Source organism: Podarcis vaucheri (genome assembly GCF_965113315.1).
Source record: "Podarcis vaucheri genome assembly, chromosome: 1".
Taxonomy (NCBI): domain Eukaryota; kingdom Metazoa; phylum Chordata; class Lepidosauria; order Squamata; family Lacertidae; genus Podarcis; species Podarcis vaucheri.
In genome coordinates, this window is record NC_138759.1 from 49,652,070 (window position 1) to 49,670,937 (window position 18,868).

The 18,868-nt window shown below is 39.7% G+C and overlaps 1 protein-coding gene across 2 annotated transcripts; it reads left to right on the forward strand.

Moving 5' to 3' along the window:
- The first annotated feature begins 276 nt into the window (after positions 1-276).
- Positions 277-17,516, forward strand: LOC309534551 (serine/arginine-rich splicing factor 5-like). 2 transcript variants are annotated; one of them, XM_082226797.1, is made up of 9 exons: positions 277-421; positions 816-873; positions 1,463-1,599; positions 5,204-5,274; positions 6,892-6,984; positions 8,902-8,974; positions 14,718-14,791; positions 15,193-15,303; positions 16,050-17,516. In XM_082226797.1, exons 3-9 carry the CDS (start codon positions 1,474-1,476, stop codon positions 16,297-16,299), a joined length of 798 nt encoding a protein of 265 aa, XP_082082923.1. In that variant the 5' UTR covers positions 277-421; positions 816-873; positions 1,463-1,473; the 3' UTR covers positions 16,300-17,516. The 2 variants fall into 2 exon arrangements, with proteins under 2 accessions (XP_082082923.1, XP_082082924.1); XM_082226798.1 differs by lacking the exon at positions 277-421 and adding an exon at positions 520-661.
- The last annotated feature ends 1,352 nt before the right edge of the window (positions 17,517-18,868 follow it).

Sequence of the window (18,868 nt, forward strand, 5' to 3'; positions counted from 1 at the left end):
GCAGCTGCTCTGGATGAATTAGCCTGGCAGAGAAGCATGGTTTGTATCCCCGCCCGCACTGACGTCCTGAAATGGCGCAATCGCCATTCGCGAGAGCCGATTGCCTAAGCTCTCTCCCTCGGAAGGACAACACCTCCCGGCCTGCCTCTCTACCAAGCCCCGCTCTCCACAAGGCCCCTTCGCGACGGCAGCCGCCTACAACTCCCAAGCGGGGCAGCGGACCCTCCATTCGCGTCCAGCAAAGGCGTTCAAACCGCGGCCTCTGGCGCGTTGCCTTCTGGGAGTCGCAGTCCGCAAGCCGGTTGGAGAGAAAGGGGGCTTTGCGCAGTCGCAGCCGCCTTCTCCGCGGCTCCTCCTCAGGGAAGTAGCGCCGCCATTTTCTCTGGCGGACTGAAGCGAGCGTCGCGTCCGCACACGGGAGGTAAGCGAGTTTCGTTGGACGCTGGCACCGCCGGCGAGTGCGCGGTTTTCCTCACCCGGGAGAGGGGCCGAGCCGGAGCAGGGGCGGGTGGGAGAGCGAGGCGGCCTGTGGCGTCGGGGAATAAGAGCCAGCGGGCTCCGTTTTATCTGCTGTGGTAAACGGAGCGGAGCCAGGCTGCGAGGCCGAAGCTCCGCCTTGCCTGGGCCCTGCGCGGCGCCCGTTCCCTGCATTGGGTCCCGGGTGAGGACTCCCTCTCCCCACATCCCCCCCCCCAGGCGCCCCCTCGTCTTCGTCTCCACTTCTGTCGAGCATCTGCCGTTAACACTCTCGTTCTTTTCCCCTTCCCTTTTCCCTCCCTGCCTTCTGCTCCCGAACCGCTTTTGCATCCCTCCAGATCGGGCCTTGCAAGCGCATCTCAGCAGCCGAACTTTTCATCCATTTCCACTCAAAAGGTAATGATTGAGACGGACGATGAAGGAGCAGATTTGTTTTTGTTTTTGACCCTCCTCACGATCTCTCTCTCTCTCTCTGGACATTTATATTTTTGTGTGCACGCGAAAATGTCTTTATTATTCCGCCCCTGTTTTTTTTGGTAGGTATGTCATGAAAAGGAGGCTGAACGGCCTCTGATGCAGAAACATCATGAATCCTAAACTTGTTATCTGCTAAGGTGTTGCCTTATCTACTACCAGCTTCTTTTGGTGGAGCGTAGTGGCTTTTGACTTACACAAGAGCTCAGTTTGAAGGGTTTCTATGCTCCCAACACCAGTGGGAGTTGGCGCCAAGTGAGAGATGGTTTTAATTATTTATTTCTATGCAGTGGATGTTTGACTACGTTTTGAGAGTGTGCATTGGGTACATTTGTGATAAAACTATACTCTAAAGTTGTTTGCATCTATATTGGCATGATATAGTGTTTTAAGAAATATGTTTTAAACACTGTCCTCAGTTGTCTCTTCTGTCCAACATCTGTGGGACTGAATTTTAGTAATGATATAATAAAATACCTAACGTGAACACAAAAACTTAATTTTTTTGCAGCTTAGGCTAAAATGAGTGGCTGTCGTGTCTTCGTTGGACGTCTAAGTCCACATGCTCGGGAGCGAGATGTGGAGAAATTTTTCAAGGGATATGGCCGTATACGTGAAATCAATCTGAAAAACGGCTTTGGTTTTGTGGTAGGTATATGCGTATTTAAATATTTCCCTCCCAATCTAGATGACTGTAGGCAGTTACATTGTAACATACAAATCACAGGAAATCTGATTAAGCAAAATATCAGAAATGTTAAACTTCCATCTTCTCTTTAACCTTTTAGATCTTTCTGTAAATGGCTCTTAATATGTGCAAACTTCCTCTTTGAAATTGCTAATATGGTAAAATGGAAGGCTGCTTTTTAGGTAAGAATGAAATAAATTAGCTTTGCAAATAATCATAGCCGTAGGTTGTATATGCCATGGTTCCCTCACCTGAGCCTCTCCCTCCAACCCAACATTTCTCTCTGCTGCCATTACATTTTCCTTCCTCCCCCAAACTCGCAATAAAAATAAAAATATGGAACTTAAACTTAAGGTAAATACTCAGGATGGTTGGTTAACGCTCAAAGTTTTAAGTCGGGGAAGGAAGGGGAAAACTGACAGCTTTCTTAATAGAGGTGAACTAGCCAGGTTTGTGTGGTTCTCTTTTTGTACTGGAATTCTCTGTTACACGTACAAAACCAAGAGAGCATACTCTGAACACAAATTACTTACATCTTGAGGGATTCTTAGTATTCAGAAATTCCAGCAACCATTAGGTGATCCTTCTTTCAATGAGAAAGAAGCCAGCCAGTTCTGCTTAGGTGGGAAGCACAACAGGTTTGGTGGGACTCGTGTCGTCTTTCTGACCCATGCTATCAAGCAAGAGGAGAGAGGAACACAGAAGGAAAAGCAGCAGTCTTCTTTTCTGTATTTGCCTATCCAAGCAAACTCAGTGGGGCTGTGGGGACTTGCATTTTCTCTTCTCTTGCTAGGCAAGCTAGGCAACTTGCCCCTTTGCATCTGCCTAGCTGGGGTAAAGGATACTTGGATTCTTTCTTCCTCTCTCTGAAATAGACAGATAGGGAACAAAAGTCCACCCAACTAGTGCACATCCTACCAAACAGGATGTTAAAGTTCCATTTTGGGGGCAGCATGTGTGACTTTATTCCCCCACTCAACAAGCAGGAGACAGGGAACCTAGCTTGCAGCTGTTTTTCCTATGCAGGAGGGGAGAGAAGTAGTTCCATGTGCCACCTCCAAAATGAGACCTAAACTGAGCAGAAATCTTTTCTGCAAGGCAGGAAGTTGAATCCCACAGATGGGGTCTTCAGAGCTCATGAACAGTGTTAGAAACTGAGATGTGAAAGCTAGGAGTTAAATGGCACCTTAAGCCTAAGGTTATGGGTGCCACAACAGAATGTCTAGATAGGTGTTTTTTATACAAAGCTGGAAATTAATGAACTGCAGCAAAAAAATCATATATTCATTTTCCATATGGTTTCATCCTCATCTGAAGACTGCAAAAAACAAAGCTATACTTCCTGCCCGCCCTCCTAATATTCTTATTTGGGTCACTCCAGTCTTCAGAGAGTGGCTGGAAGTGGGGAGACAGAAAAAGGTCTTCCTTTCTTTCCACTTTGCAGACAAGCCCTGGATTCTTCCTACACCCCCTTTCCTTCATATAAATAAATCTTTTTGGCTCCACAATTAGCACACATTACAGGCCTATACAACTGATGGCAGAGACACCCACCTTGAGTGTCCAGTTCACAAACCTAAGACTTCATTGTCTTTCAATGATCCCACTCCAAAATTGGTTTCGATTTTAAGCATCACTGTGAGAGAGTGAGGTAGATAACACTTTAAAATGCACTACTTAAACCAAACCTATTTAAATCAATCTGAGGCTATAAAGTGCAAAACTGCCTTTCTGTAAGGCCAGCTGAGGTGGAACCTCTCAGCTTTCCTGTATTGATCTCTTGGAAGTCCAGCAGGGAGGATTTTCTCCTCCCATGCCCTCAGTCCCAGCAGCGGCAGTTTTAATCTTAAATATTAGGTGCAGCACTGCACCCAGATCTCAGAAACTGCTCATACTAATGAAATTCCCTGTTGCAAAACGTGCCTAGAACAACGGGAGTTTTGAACGCTGCTTATGGAGGTTGCATACGTAGGCTGCGTTTACCCATCACAATAAGCAAGGGTTGATGGATTATAATGGTATACTGTGAATGTGCACTGTGCTGGTACCTGCAGCCTGATGTCTCCCACTTCACTTATCTCTTGACATGATAGAGAAAGGGAAAACCAGGAAGCTGCAGTTGTTGTGACTTCAGATATGGGATCCTGATTTGTTGTTCCCAAACAAGCCAGCATCACTGCAAGCCTTTATTGGCTTGCAGATCCTGACTTGTTTGGGAACTACAAACCAAGGTCTCTAGTTAGATATCACAGAAAGCCAAGCCTATCTTACAGCTTCATGGGTTACTTCTCCACTCACATCAGGAAAAGCAGTCAGGCTTAATGTACCACCACATTGCTTGCTCACCATGAATCATAAGCAAATCTGGCTTCTTGTGGGAACATTGACATGGTTGTCTTGCCTGGAGGCAATATTTACTTGCCCCAGGTGAGTGGTCATTTTTCTTTTGACTTACACCATCTTCATCACTAGATTTGCCCATATTTTCTTTTGACCATAAGTCTAAATCACAGCAGCAAACAGCAGAACTAATGCTTTATTCAACCTGCATGCCATTATGCAGAATGCACAGTTCTCCAAAGCTTGCCAATTAACTTCAGGCATAGGTGGATGAAGTGGGAAGCATAGGAAAATATCAGGTGTTTTTGTAGTCCCAGACCACTCTGTTAGGCAGCTGTAGCATATTGTGTGAGGCTGTTTGGTCTGAAGACTGATAGGAATTCATCACTAAACCACTTCTCATCCTGTGTGATTTGACAGCATGACATGACAGCATAGGCGTGCATGCTGCTGGACACAGTCATGAGTCCATTCTCATAATAGCACATCATTTCACCTGTATTTGGCAGATTCCTATATAACGAACTTTCATTGTACAATGGCATGAGATGTTACAGTAGAGGCAAGCATTCTACTGTATTAGGTGTTGGTGGTCTTCTATTTTATGTTTTATTGTTTTTCTTATTTAAAATATTTCTACCCTTCCCTATATTTAAATATTTCTTTTAGACTACAGAGCAGACACATGTAGGCTAGTTGAACTAATGTTCCACAAATGCCTAAGCAAATAGATGTTTTAGAAATTTAATGGTTAAGTAGGTAAGTTTTAATTTGTTATTGAAATGAGTCAGTAGCTTCTGTACCTCAGGGGGGAGGGCATTCCTGACAAGACCCATTGCCATGTTGCCACAGAAAAGTATCTCCTGCCAGAGGAACACGTAATATGAACTTCAAGCATGGGCAGGCTGGTTTAGGGAGAGATGACCCTCTTTTAATTAGTTTCCAAGTTAGGGTTTACAATTATTGTTAACTTTCTCACATATTCAGTACTCTTGTGCTGATATATACAAGTTGGGTCCAATACATCTTTACTACCACCTGAGCATGTATAGCTTAGTCCACTTACTGAGATCATCTGGAAGAGCATTGTTGATTGTCCTCTGTGTTACAGAGTCATGACTGTAATAAGCTGGAAAAAGGAATGGAAAAAATCCCCTATTAGGGCAATAAGATTTCACTCTTAAAGAACTGAATACATGATTCATTCCTTCTTTTCCTTCTTAGGAATTTGAGGATCACAGAGATGCAGATGATGCTGTTTATGAACTGAATGGTAAAGAACTGTGTAATGAAAGGTAATCTTTAATTATCGTAGAATTGTAGGGTTGGAAGGGACCCTGAGGGCCATCTAGTCCAATCCCCTGCAAAGCACACAACTAATTGCAGATAAATTGCAATTATGTCTGCCGCAAGTAAATTGAATGGTCTGCTGCATTTGATTTTTAAAAAATCTCTAGTGTGCTGCTTGTGGGCGCAGAAGGCTGGTAGCAGATCAGGATGCAGGATTACCGCCTTACTTTTTCAACTGCTTTCTTTGAAACTGAAGAGCAGAAAAACTGGTGCCTACTGTTAACAAAAGAGACCTCACAAGAAATAGGGCTTCCTTTGTTTTTGGCAGATTACTAACATCTGTTAATCCTAGATTTGACTCCCTATATTGATCAGAGCATTCTAATTTGTGTAGTTTGTAAACCTACCAAATATACAGTGTTTTGTCAGGGGCAACTTACCCTTTCTATCTTCTATGCCTATTCAGTCTACATATATGCCTTACTGAGAACCTAAAAGGTTATATATTTCATTTTTTCAACAGAGGCAAGGGGAAAGTTTGCACTCAATAAAATACTTTTTTTCAGCTTCTCAAGAGTGGAACTGGTTTTCCATATGTTGTAGTTTGACCTCTGCACATCTTTGGGTTTGTTTTATGGCTGACAGCTACCAGCAGCTTCATTCATTTAACTCAGTCTTTAAATACCTTCTAGAGTCAGTTCTTGATAAAAGGGAGGAGTTTTGCAAAAGTCTTAATTTGCACAACATCCTTTTCTCCCCCATGAAACTATATTCCTGGGCATCATATGTAATTTACCAAAAGCAACTGGACTAAAATTACTATTGTAATTTCAGAAATAAAGTCATTCTAAGATTTTTCTGTTTTACTGAGTTTTCTAGTATTTGTATTAAATCTACATTGCAAACTTTAAAGAAATACAGGCATCCATAATTCACTTGCCAGGAACTCTTTGCCAAGATGCCCAGCAGTGTGCATGCATATGCCCACTCTTCCTAAACTCATTTGCACTACAGGTTGGAGAAGGTAAGAAATAGGGATATTTTCATGTGCAAGATGTCTTCCTCCTCCAGACTAGGCAAGCATTAGAGTTTGGGAGGGAGTTGGAGTCTTGCCTGTGTATGCAAAGACTTGGTAAGCTAAGAAGAATCAGGCGTGTCTCTCCTGCTGCTTCTTAACCATCTTTATTCCCCAGCAGAAATGAGAAAAACACCTGCCACCCCCACCCAGCTCCTTGTATATGCAGGGTTGGTGGTAAGCACAGCTGTTGCTTTGGCCTTCTCGCTAGCCTCTGTCAACCCCCAAACTAATGCAATTAAAAAGCTGGAAGAAATATGTGATTCTCTCATATTCAGTCATCTTAAATTGTGTACAATAGATGGATGTATGAGGAAGTTAAGATTTGGCAAAAATGAGAGGGTTTTTTGGTTACACACGTCTGAATAGACAAATATTTGCTTCTGTTTTCAAGTACCTCAAAATAGCTACATTTCATTTATAGAAATGCTTGGAGGAAGATGCCTGTTTGCTTTGTGTATGTTTCCAGTAGAAAAAGATGGATGTGCTAAAGAAGCTATGTATTTTTCATTTAATATTAATATTTCATTTTCGTTTAATATTAAAGGGTTACAATTGAACATGCCAGAGCCCGAAGAGGGGGTAGAGGCAGATACCCACAACGGTTCAATTATTACCAATCCTATGGGGGTGGATCTAGGTAAGAAATATGTTCTTTTTACTGCAAAGTCACTTGTTAAACAGTTAATTTTAGACTATGAACATTCTCCATACACTCAGGATTCTTAACAGTTCACATTTCTAGGGGTAGCTGCATAACATTTTAAGGTGTTCTTAATGAGCTGTGGTTATTTCCCCTACCTTTCATTACCTTTTTAGTAAGACCAGTACAAGGAATCTTATGCTAACAATCTTTTCATTGAAATTGCTGAATTCCATCTACCACCTTCAGCTATAAGAAGGAGAGGTGTGTGCTGTTGAAGTCATTAATTATTGCTGCACCTTGCCTAGTGGGTGTATGGTTAGCACTTGATAGCTTTCATGCCCATTAATATAATTGTGATGCACAAGTAGTGTACTCTCATGCCAGCAGCCAGAGTTTGTTATAGTTTGGTTTCAGCCTGTAGTACTTTGGTCCTGTACAAGTCTTACTGAATGGAATGGGCTTTGTGTGACTAGTGCTTAATGGACTGTGCCCCTCTTTGCTTAAACTTTGGCTGGGAGCCTAGGGGACTATAGACAAGAACTACTTGTATAAGTTAGTTGTGCTCCAAGGTCAGTAGAACCTACGACAAAGCAAATATGATGTCTACATAGAAGACTCTATAAGGCCAATATTTGTTTGAAATACACAGTCATTATAGAATGTATTTCTGTGATGCATGTCGGACAGTATATGTGAGGAAATAGTATTTTAAAATATGTTTCTCTCACATTAAACTATTTCACTGTGTCTACTACAAGCTGCTGTTAAGACATCTGTTCATGAAATTGTTTAGACACTGTATTGATAATTGCTTTTAAATAAAATTTGCATTTTTGCATTTCATTCAGAGGCAGCCTTCTTGCCGTTCTCGTGCTAAACAGAAACCAAACACATTGGAAACTACTAATTTTGCATATTGAAGTATGCTGTTTAGATTCTCTTTTCTTTAGTGCAGTGATGTTGCTGCAGTAAGAGTGATCCAAGGTCGAGGCTAAAAGTGAACTTTACTAAAGTAGGATATGTGACTGACGTTCATGGGCATCTTGCATGGTAGTTACGTTCATGACATCAGGCACATGGTGCCAGACAAGAAGAGACTACTATTTCCAGTAGTGAAAAGTGGGACTCGGCCTTCCAGTTGGGGGATTCTGGAACTTCTTTTAAATGCTCTGAAGATCTGGATATTCTGAAAATGTGGGGCATTTAGAGGTATGCAAATGAAATGGAGTTGCCTCTGCTTAAATTTCCAAAAGATGCACTTGTTGTTGGTTGAATTTCATATTATATAAAAGAGCCATCATTTGGAGTGGATTTTGGTAGCTAGCCTGAACAAACTAATGTATAGTTCTCCAGTTGTTCATACTAGCACTTTATAATATTTTGGGGTTTGATGACAGTAAGCCAGATCTTTTATTCATGTAAAATTGGGTAGATAGTGCATCAGCTCCCACAGCTTATTGAAGTACCATAGTGCTGTAGTAAGCATGCAGTCTCCACAGCCTCATCCTCCTGGGGTGATTCATGCCTGTATGTTCATCATTTGATGTGTGTTCACAGCATGTAGGGTCTTTGAAAAATGTTATGTTAGGTGATAGCTTTGAAAGCTGTTTATATGCTGGCTGTTGCACACATGGAGGTCATTGACTGATGAACACACTTGCGTGAACTGCCCCATAGTCATTTAGTGTGTGTCTTGCAGTTTGTGTATATATTCCACTTGCCTTCCCTATTACAGACAATAAGCAACTGCCCAGTAGCCTTTCCCCTCATTTAAATAAAACACAGTCAAATTTCTAAAGCATTTTCTGGTTTACTGAGCAATGTGAAGCAATCTGTCCCAGCATAATGCACTTTCATTTTCCGCATGAAGTATAAATGAACAAATAATGGAAAAATGTGTTTCTCTTGTAGCCAGTATGGACCACCTCTTCGTACTGAACATAGGCTTATAGTTGAGAATCTTTCTTCACGTGTTAGCTGGCAGGTGAGTTGGAGTTGACCTTAAATACTTCTTTCTTCTCAAAAACAAGTCGTCCCCTTGAAGGAGACACCATAAAATTTAACTTTGCAGCTAAAGCAGTCAGAACATTTTTATTAAAACTCAGGCTTAAAGTTCTTTGATTTGCATACCAAAAAATAAGCATTTAAGCAGCATGTTTTTATTTTTAAAACTGAAGAGCTGATTAGTGTTTCTTGGACAACTATAATCCTCATCTAATAAGAATTGTGAAAAATCTATTTTAAGACATAATCTTCATAATTAAAGGCATGTCTCAGTGGGAAGGTCTGTAGTTTGTATCTGGCTTCAATAGAATGAACAGAATGACTGCATGGTTAAAAGAACTCTGTGTTCATAACGCAGGAAATTTTATGTATTACTTAATTCTAAAAGAGGTTTGTGGCTTTCATTGCATAGCTAGTGTGTGTGTTAAATAACATTCAATATATACATAACTTCACATTTAAGTATTGCCTCTATTTGGTTTCCTTGCAAAGACAATGCTTTTTTACTCTTCCTTAACTGTAAGGGGTACATGACTAACATAAACCTGAAAATTTCATGCCACAAATTAGTTTGCTTTTCAGGTGCCCACAGGACCCTTGTCTTAGAACACGAATTTCACATGCAGATTCAAAATATTTATGCTGAAATTGGATAAATGAATCCTCACTTTCAATATTTCAGCTTTCTGGCAGCTGTTTCTGACATGTTTTCCATGCAAGTGTGGATGTGCTTGGGTAGGGAGAAGCCTATGTATACCATCTTGAGTGAAGATTATTCAAGTATTTTACCAGGTGTATACTGGAAAAAGTTGCTATCATTTGCTAGGTGGCACTTAGTCTGGCAGGTTTGCTATACCAAATAATCCCTGAAGTTCATTTTGATTCTACTCTTTAGCAAGGCAGCAAGTCTTCAAAGTACACCAGCTTCTGTTATCATTAGCCAGTGAATCTTTAGCTGCTTCACATACCTTTCATTCTAAATATTTAGTTGTGAAACAAAAAATGAGATTTCATTGAGCCAGTAAAGTAGTGTTAAATATAGAATGTATTTTTATTAGATTTATTTATAATAGGTTTAGGCAAGTAGCATATTGTCAACTTAATAATCTGCTTTAAATTAGGTTATGGTAGCCTTCATTTTTAATAATATCTATGTGTATATCACTTCCTACAAAGGAGGAATCTGCAAACTAAAGACTTATTTTCTGCTCTTTGGCTTGCATGTATGCTAACATTTGTTGAGGCCCTGAACAATATTTCACTTATTAACTTCTGGGTATAATGGTTGCATCCACAGTGAAGACTAATTTTTTTTTTTCTTTTTAAAGCTGATTCTGGTGTCCTGAGTTCTCTTGTAATTTCCTTTTGACTAGTTGCTGTTGTGCTTAAATGAGGGGCAATTATTACCTTGATCTTAGCACTACTGTCATCAGTACATGATTTGTCACTTTACCTAACCTCAGTTTTGTCTTCATTTTAATTTGAATTAAATTTCAACATGGGGAATGCCTAGCTTTTTAACAGTGCTCTAAACATGTGTTCGTCAAACAGGGCTTTCTTTGGAACCCGAAGGAAGAAGGAAAGGGTAGGAACAGGTAAATAATTGCACAGTTCAGGAGCAAGATAGCTGTCAAGAGAATAATTACAACAAACTATTTAGCATACTGCAAAATAGCCTTAGCTGAAAGTAAAGAAACAGGGCTTAGTAATATAGGAAATAAACCTGAGGCAAGTTAGCCTTTGTTAGCTGATGTAGTGAACTGTAAGAATAATGAAGAGCTTAGTGTAGGATGGAGAGGTTCACATGGGTGATGAAGGGAAGCCTGGCGTATGCATTTAGAGTTCTCTATTTGTGTGGAAATACAGAACTCAACAGTTGAGTCCACTGTAGAACAAAATACATATATTGAACTACTTGTGTAATTTGACAGGATTAAAATTGCTGCCTTTCCAATAAGTTGCGCAGGGCAACCTACAGAGAAGTATAAAACGTGAGATGCATAGGGTACCAGTTTTTCAGTCATTTGACTTATGATCCTGAAGTCTTTTGATATCAACACAGGACTTTTTCCATAGATCAGCATTACAGACCCCTTTTTGCATTTTAGAAAAGTTTTATAAAATAACTGGGTGGGCCTGTTGTCTGGCAATTTATTATTAAGTGCCTAAATTTGAACCAGTCTCTCTCACTCATACGAGAGGCATGGGAAGATATAAAGGGAGGAGAGTTAAACACACGCGAGTCCCGATACGTAGCATTTGTTTTACAAGTAGCTGTGTGGAATGGCCCACTGGGAAAAATCCTGGGTATGAGTCCAGTGCCACTTATTTTAAAGAACTACTCAATTGTATCTAGAGGCCATCTCACTGAGTATTCAGTTTCCAATAGAAGCCAGCCTGATACCTTCATGCCCTGCTTATATATTTCTCAGAGGCAAAGACACTTATTTTATTCCCAATATCAAAAGTATACTGTCTCTAAACATGAAGGTTCCATCTGTCTACTATGAATAGTCTTTCATTTATTTGGTCCCAGCCAAGTTTCAGTTGTCATTGGTTATAAATGCATGTCACTTTTGTGACGCTTCATTCTGAGTCTTGTATCTCACAAAATTTCCCAGTACACTTTCTGGTGTTGGTAAATGCTGTACTTGTATTATCATTTGCAGCCATTGGGAAAGCTCATCAGGTCATTTGAGACCAGCATGTATGTGCTCTGGTGGGCTATGTCTAATACAGCTACACTGATGTTGCCTGGTGGGTGGGTGTATGATGATGTGGTGTGGTTCTTAATTTAATGGAAAATTCACTGATGTTCACTGATGTGATAGCACTTCCATCGCTGCTTTTAGACTGCTGTTTATGAAAAGCAGTTTGTATGAAGGCACTTCAAACCTTGCCTGGCTCTGCAGAGGTGAAATTAAAAATAGCCAGAACCATTTAGTAAGGTACTTCACACAACATCTTGCTGAGTGGAGCAACTTCTGTATGGTTCTGTTTTGAACATCTACGGTGAATGAATCAGGCCTTGGAGCAAATTAAGGCAAGGCAAGCAAACAAGGTATGTTTCTGTTCTGAACAGCATAAAAGTCATCACTTTGCCCCTGAGGGTTTTACATCACAAAGCAACATTTTCTGTTCAAATCTGTTTTGCTGCCATGATACAAACTACCTGCTGGTTTATGGGAAAGTTGTATATGCTTTTGGGATAGGTGAGATTACCATTTGTATGAGAAACACTAAATTATTGCAGGCATTGGTTTATCTCAGAGGTTACTTAGTGCTTACAGAAACATGTTTTCTGAAAACATCATGACTTTATCCTGAGGAGATTCTGGCAAATGTTGTGATCAGAAACAAAAAAAATTGCCAGGCTGCTTCCATGGCCATTTCTTTGCCTTCACTAACTAGTACATAATGTATGCTTGGCTTCATCATTTCCATAAGCTTTGAATAGTAACAGGAAACACTTTTTAATGCATCCTTTCCCATATCAATGAAAAGCTGTTTTCAAGGTCCATTGAAATCAGTTTCTGGTTGTCTTGTCTACCCTAGTGGGATTTTGAAAACTAATACTCATCTGCTCACTGTAGCAGTTGCCCTCAGATAAGTGCCTGTCCTGTGTCTTTTTACTAGCCCTTTAAATTTAGAGCGAAAAGTGGCAAAAGTGTACAACTGGGAGCAGTAGCGCAGGCAAGGTTGAAGTCGAGCTGGATTGTGTCCTGATGTTCAAAACTTACTAACTAGCATCTCATGTTCCTAGCATGCAACCAAGCAAGCTTTAAGATGAGAGTGCATACATCTTCTTTTGAAGGCCAGCACATTCTGGTGTTTAAAAGTGTTCCAATCTCTTCCTCATTGATTATGACTTCCAAAATCTAGAATCCCAGTAACTTTTAATAGCACGTAGTTTTTACTGCTGATTTCCCCCTAATGGCTGCAAGGTCTCCATAAGCCTAAAGCTAGGAAACTAGATCCCTTGGCTTTCTGTGGAAAGGTGTTGCTATAAGCTACTTTAGTCTTCTAATCTAAGGTTCTTCTAACTAAGTTCTCAAGAAACATATTTGAGCTATGAACATCTGTACAGACTATTTTGCTTGATGTTTGTAGTGTACGTAATCTTACAATAGACAAGAAATCAAATTTCAAATACATGGTATGGTTGTATTTTTAAACTTAGATGCCTGCCTTTATAGGTTTATTCACCTGTACTATCAAAGCTAATTGAATTGCATAAGGATTAATGAAAATGTTTTTTGGCTTTGTCTCCTATTTACTGTGGATATAATCAGTTTGAAGTATTGTGAACATCATTTTGTATTGTATGTTGTGAACTTTGTATTGGGGAGAGTTCAATCCTACAGATGCTGAGTACCCTGATCTTGGCATGCGCAAAACTTTTGTGCTCATTGTGTGATTAGAAATTTCACCATCACTGGATTTTACATGTTAGAGGGTGTGCATGCATAAATATCAAGCAGAATTTGGGCTGGAGTGCTCAGTATGTTGTAGAATTGAACCCTGCCATCAAATGTCTGCTATTAAACTTGTTTCATGTTAGGTTAAAGGCTCAGGTTTTCAGACTGTTTTATTCACATGTTAGTTTGTAAAAACTAAATTGAACTTTATTAAACACTAAATTAATTGAGGCATCCTGTAAACTGTAGCTCAGTTTTAGGCTTTTTGTTTGTATTTTTTTTCACAAATATATATCTAACCAAGTTCATTTTGAACCTCTTTTAACAGCCTTGCTTTGGGTTAGCCCTCGTTTCTCTTGTGTGGAGGAGAAAGAACCCAAGAGGTTGGGGTTCCTAGTGGCTGAATTTCTAGGGCTTGGCCTGTTCTGAGTTTTCCCTTTGGTACCCATGACACACCTATCTTGGCGATGTAGATCTTGGTTGGCCCACAGCTCGATTGGCTAGCACAGGTCAACCTCAGGTTCTAGAGCCGCTTCCGGAGACTGTGTCCAGTGCTTTCAGGGTCTCTGGTACATCTCCCTGAAGCACATTGCTATGGTCCATTCCTCTGTCCCTCCCATGTAAGGGAGTTCCTCTTGGTCTGCTAGGCAATTATTGGACAAGCGACTCTTTGCTTAAGGTACCTGCTTATATCATCTGACCACTTGTGGTATGTTGTGGTAAGTAGCCTATGGCTATAAAATGTCAGCTATTCTTTGGGGCACTTTGTAAAGGTTAAGAAATAAGTCATAAACAACTTATTTTAAAATATCTTTAACACTTAGTTGTGTAGTGTTGCAGATAGACTCAAGCTCAATTACATTAAATGCAAGTCTCTGTTAAAATAACTCTGAGGTTGTGACACGAACTGATGAAAGCAGAAAAGTTGTGCTTCTGCCTTTTGACAGCTTGTGACAGAATCTTAGCATTAACTTAATAAAGACATTTGTGTTTAATTTGTATAGACAAGAGGAAGAATGTTTGCAGGCAAACCTTTTAATATACAAGTAAACTGAGACTTCATTTATGATCAAATGCTTGCATTTAATAACACCATTTGTGACATAGTTAATATATGTGGTAATCCTTTAAATGGTATGTTATATTGCCATATCTGAGCAATGTGATTAGCTTAATTTTTCTCATTATAGCTGTAATATATGGGAGTTTACTATAATTGTTAGCCATAACAAGGAGACCTGTTTAAACGCGATTTCTTTAGTTCTATGCATCATTTTCTAAGCTGAACTGTGACTTTTACTGCAGGATTTGAAAGACTTCATGAGAAAGGCTGGAGAAGTTACCTTTGTAGATGCACACAGAAACAATCCAAATGAAGGGTAAGATTTGAACTTGGCACCCAAGGTAGTTAGCTTGATTGGTTCCAAACGCAATGACAGTGGTGTTAGTGTTGTTGCAACATACACAGGATCAGTAGAATAAAATGAAGCACTATACTCCTGTGCACTTCTATTTCCAGATTGGTTGCCGAGGCAACCATGCCACATTCTATTTGGCCAGGAATAAGTGATCATGTGGAAGGTCTAAGGAAGGTACATGGAGCTTTATGTCACAATCTGAAATTAAGGGTTTGGGAAATTCACACCAACGTTTACTATAACACTGTTAATTTGAATATGAGCATTGAAGGAGGGCAGGATCATTGCTCTTCAGTAATCTAAGTAGAAAATAAGCTCTATAATATTTGAACTTAAATGTCAATTTTGTTTTGGCTGTGCAGTGTGGTGGAGTTTGCATCATCCAGTGACATGAAGAGTGCATTGGACAAGTTGGATGGCAGCGAGTTGAATGGGCGCAGAATTAAGCTAATTGAAGATCGCAAAAGGCGCAGGTATGTCGCCATATATGAAGATCTGATGGACTTGGCAAGAAACATGGCAATCAGGGCAGGGGGTGGGAAGCAAGATGTTAGGAAAATGTTGCTGCCCCAAACCTTCTCAAGGTAGGATTGAACTGGATCTCTGCCCAAGTATTTCCATGATGGGAGCCACAGGTAGTGACAAAAAATGCAGGGTGACAACACTTGGTGTAAACAAATAATTCCTAAATTTTATAACTTTATGGAGATAGCCAGAGTGATCCCCTCCCCAGGTTTGCTAGACTCCCACTCCCATAAGCCCCAGCCAGCATGGTTAATTGGCAGGAAAGGGAGATGGAGGACACCACCTTGGCGACCCCAGTGTATGTAGTTAGAGAAATTAGAATTAGAGAAAATGGAGTACAGGCTGAGGGATCTGTATTATGCCTGCTTTCTACACCAAGCAAGCTTGTTTACTGTACAGTGGTACTGAGATAGGGATCAAAAAAGAGCCTTAAAATTCTCAAAATTTTTTGTAGACATTTAAGTATGAGTCAGGGTGAAAAAGATACTTTGGGCTGCAACATTGCCTGTTGGATGAACAGAAGTCAAAGGTTCCATGTTTCTCTAAAGTTAGAGGAGAAATACCACTATAGATGGCATTTTAAAAGACGACCCAGTTGTGTAGTAGGAATATGCAAGACTGGGTACAAAAAAAATTATTTATGAATATGAATACTGGATACAGACTGTCATAAGATCTGTTCAATCTTTATCAGAAGCAGATCCCGTTCACGGAGTTATTCAAGATCTCGCAGCAAGTCTAGATCTGCAAGATCTTCCAAGTCAACAAGCAAGTCTCGTTCTCGAAGCCGTACCCCTGAAAAGAGGGGCTCTCGAAGCCGCACACCTGAAAGGAAGGGCTCAGAGAAAAACCACCACTCTGGCCCGCAAAATTCCTCTCCATCTCCTCCCCCAGCCAAGAAAAGGTCTCGCTCTAGGTCGAGCTCTGCTGAAAGCCGCAGTTAAGGTATTTTGAGAGGTGTATAAATATTTCATTTCTAAGTCAAATTTTCTACAAGCCTGAATAAGATGCAAATGGGGGTGGGGGGAGGGACAATTCATCAGGTGAGCATAGACCTCTGAAGAGAGTATGTAAACTTGCCCTCTTTATAGAGTTAGATAAATTGTAACCAATAATAAAAGCAATTTAAATCGGCAAATTATAATTACCCACATGTACTATGTACTTCTCTAGGTGAAGCCTTACTGACTCAAGCAGTACACATATGGGAGTTTTGTCCTTATTGTTGAATATGATAAATTTAAGACATGGACTGTGGTGCCACTTTTCAGAGTCCTTTGGCTGTGCTTCTTGTTTGCACATAGAATATCTTCTAGTTAACATTGAGTAAATCACCATGGATAGTTCAGCTGTCTATTAACATGCTGTTTTGAAAAGTCCCATGCAACTTCCCAATATACAGTTATCCTTTAGTAGTGCACAGGTGGGTATCTGAATTGTGAAGGAATAATTTTTCCTTATTCTTAACGAGTATTTACATTTAAAGTAGCAAGCCAGGGAATGTGTTTTAATGTGTTATCTGGTTAAGCAGATGCTGCTGTGAAATTTTTAATGCTACTTTAGAGTAAGGTCTAGTCAAGAAGTACATCTTCCACACCAAATTTTATCTGGACAGGGTACAAAGTTTCATAACCCACTTCATGATATAAAAAATCAAAACATAACGGATACTTTAATGCAGCAACTTAGAGTATTTAACCTGGCAGTCTTGCAAAGGCATTGTTTTACAGAGATAACCTTTGTGAAATAAAAATACACCAGTTTTACTGAAGTTTTTATTTTAATATTACAAAGAGAGCGACCAGAGTGTGACACTTAAATACTGCAGGTACATGTAGTATCAGAAGCAGTAAATTGTCAAATTTAATAGGGGAAGGTTATTTTCAAACTGTCAAAACAAATTTCCAGTCAAGCTTCATGTAATGTGAATTTATTAATGCTAAAGTGTAAAAGGGCATTTTCCTTAGGTTTAAAAAACATGATTTTGTTTTTGTTAGTAAGTAGTACTCTGTTAATCTTTAACAACTTTGTGATCACTAAACTATCTGGCTTCCACATACCTAAATGAGGGAATCTGCTTCAAATATTTGTAAACTGAACCCTAAAATGTTTAAATGTATTGGTGTGATACAGTAAATACAATAAATGTTTCTCCCCTGCTAACTGCAGCTTCAGCGGTCTTTCTGTGTTGCTCATTAAAGCTACGTTTGTAAACTTTTTTCTTTGTTAGCAACAGTTTTATTTTCAATAAAATTGATACATAATAAAATGTTACTTTGTTGGATCATTGTTCAGACTCATTACCAAACAGAGTTACTCCTCTCCAGTGTTTATTTCCATTATCTTGGATTAAATAATTTTGAAAGATTAGAGGAGGTGTGTTTATCTGTGTAAGAAAAATACTTGCTTATAATAATTGAGTCCCAGCCTTAATACCCATAACACTCCAAGATTAACTTTTTTAAAAATGCTCTGTTATACACACTACAGGAAACACATTTTTTACCAGTATCTGTTTATGGCTATAGACTTCTGCATGTAACACATGAGCTAGGGAATGCATCGTGACATCTCTCTTACCTTTTAAAAGCACTTTGTGTGTGGGTTAACTGTTTTCATTGGTGTCATTTTCTTATTGGAAATTGATATGCACGCTGCTACTATTAACAGGAAAAAAGATGGGGGTACCTCTTTCTTTTCTCCACTGTACCTAAGATCAGCAAGGGGGGTTGTTTAATTCCATTCCCAACCTGCAAAACTGAGTTGAGGTAGCTGCTCATAATGTCTGATGCCTTCATTTTGAGGATTCAGTGGTGTTCCCAGTGGACTCCTAATTGAGTTGAGGCCTTCTTTCAACATACCTATGATACGCACACCTTTCTCAAACTTCTACAACTTTTAGTTTGAATACTTGCTTTGTAAATCTGTGCAGGCCTTGCACTTCTTTTCAGTAAAGCAATTGTGTGGATTTCAGTTACCAAAGCTGACAGCTTATTTTGTTAAAAACAGCAATAAGGCTGATTTTCCACCTAGGAGTGGGAGGTTTGCACTGAGGGGAAGCCGTGCTGAACAATTTACACCACTAGGGGATGCTCTTGATTTTTTTTTTTCTAGGCAATTCTTTTGGCCCAGATTTAGGTACATAAATCCAGAGTTGGGTTTAGGTTTCAGATATATACCAAGCACCTAGAATCCTGGAATCTTATATGTATATATAAAATTTAGAGAGGAGGTAAAAATGCAAGAAGTAATGGATGGTTTTTATAGAAAGCTGTTTTGGGAGTAAGTGGCAAATAAACCATTAATATGAAAGGCCTGAGTGAAAATCAGTTTTGTTTGGGTGAAATCTAAAGGCACATTTCAGTCACTAGATGGCATTCATGCTGCAGCTGACTGATCACTATTGCTATAACTCTTTAAAAATAGCATGCAGGCTGTAAAGTTCACCAGTTCTGTTACAAGCGTTTTAAAAAATGACCCAAAGTCAGGTCCCATGGATGGCAATAGGAGAAT

Coding starts and splice junctions, on each gene's coding strand:
- LOC309534551 (XM_082226797.1), top strand. CDS start 1,474: ATGAGTGGCTGTCGTGTCTTCGTTGGACGTCTAAGTCCACATGCTCGG. Junction 1,600..5,203: donor AAAACGGCTTTGGTTTTGTG/GTAGGTATATGC, acceptor TTTCCTTCTTAG/GAATTTGAGGATCACAGAGA. Junction 8,975..14,717: donor CTTCACGTGTTAGCTGGCAG/GTGAGTTGGAGT, acceptor CTTTTACTGCAG/GATTTGAAAGACTTCATGAG.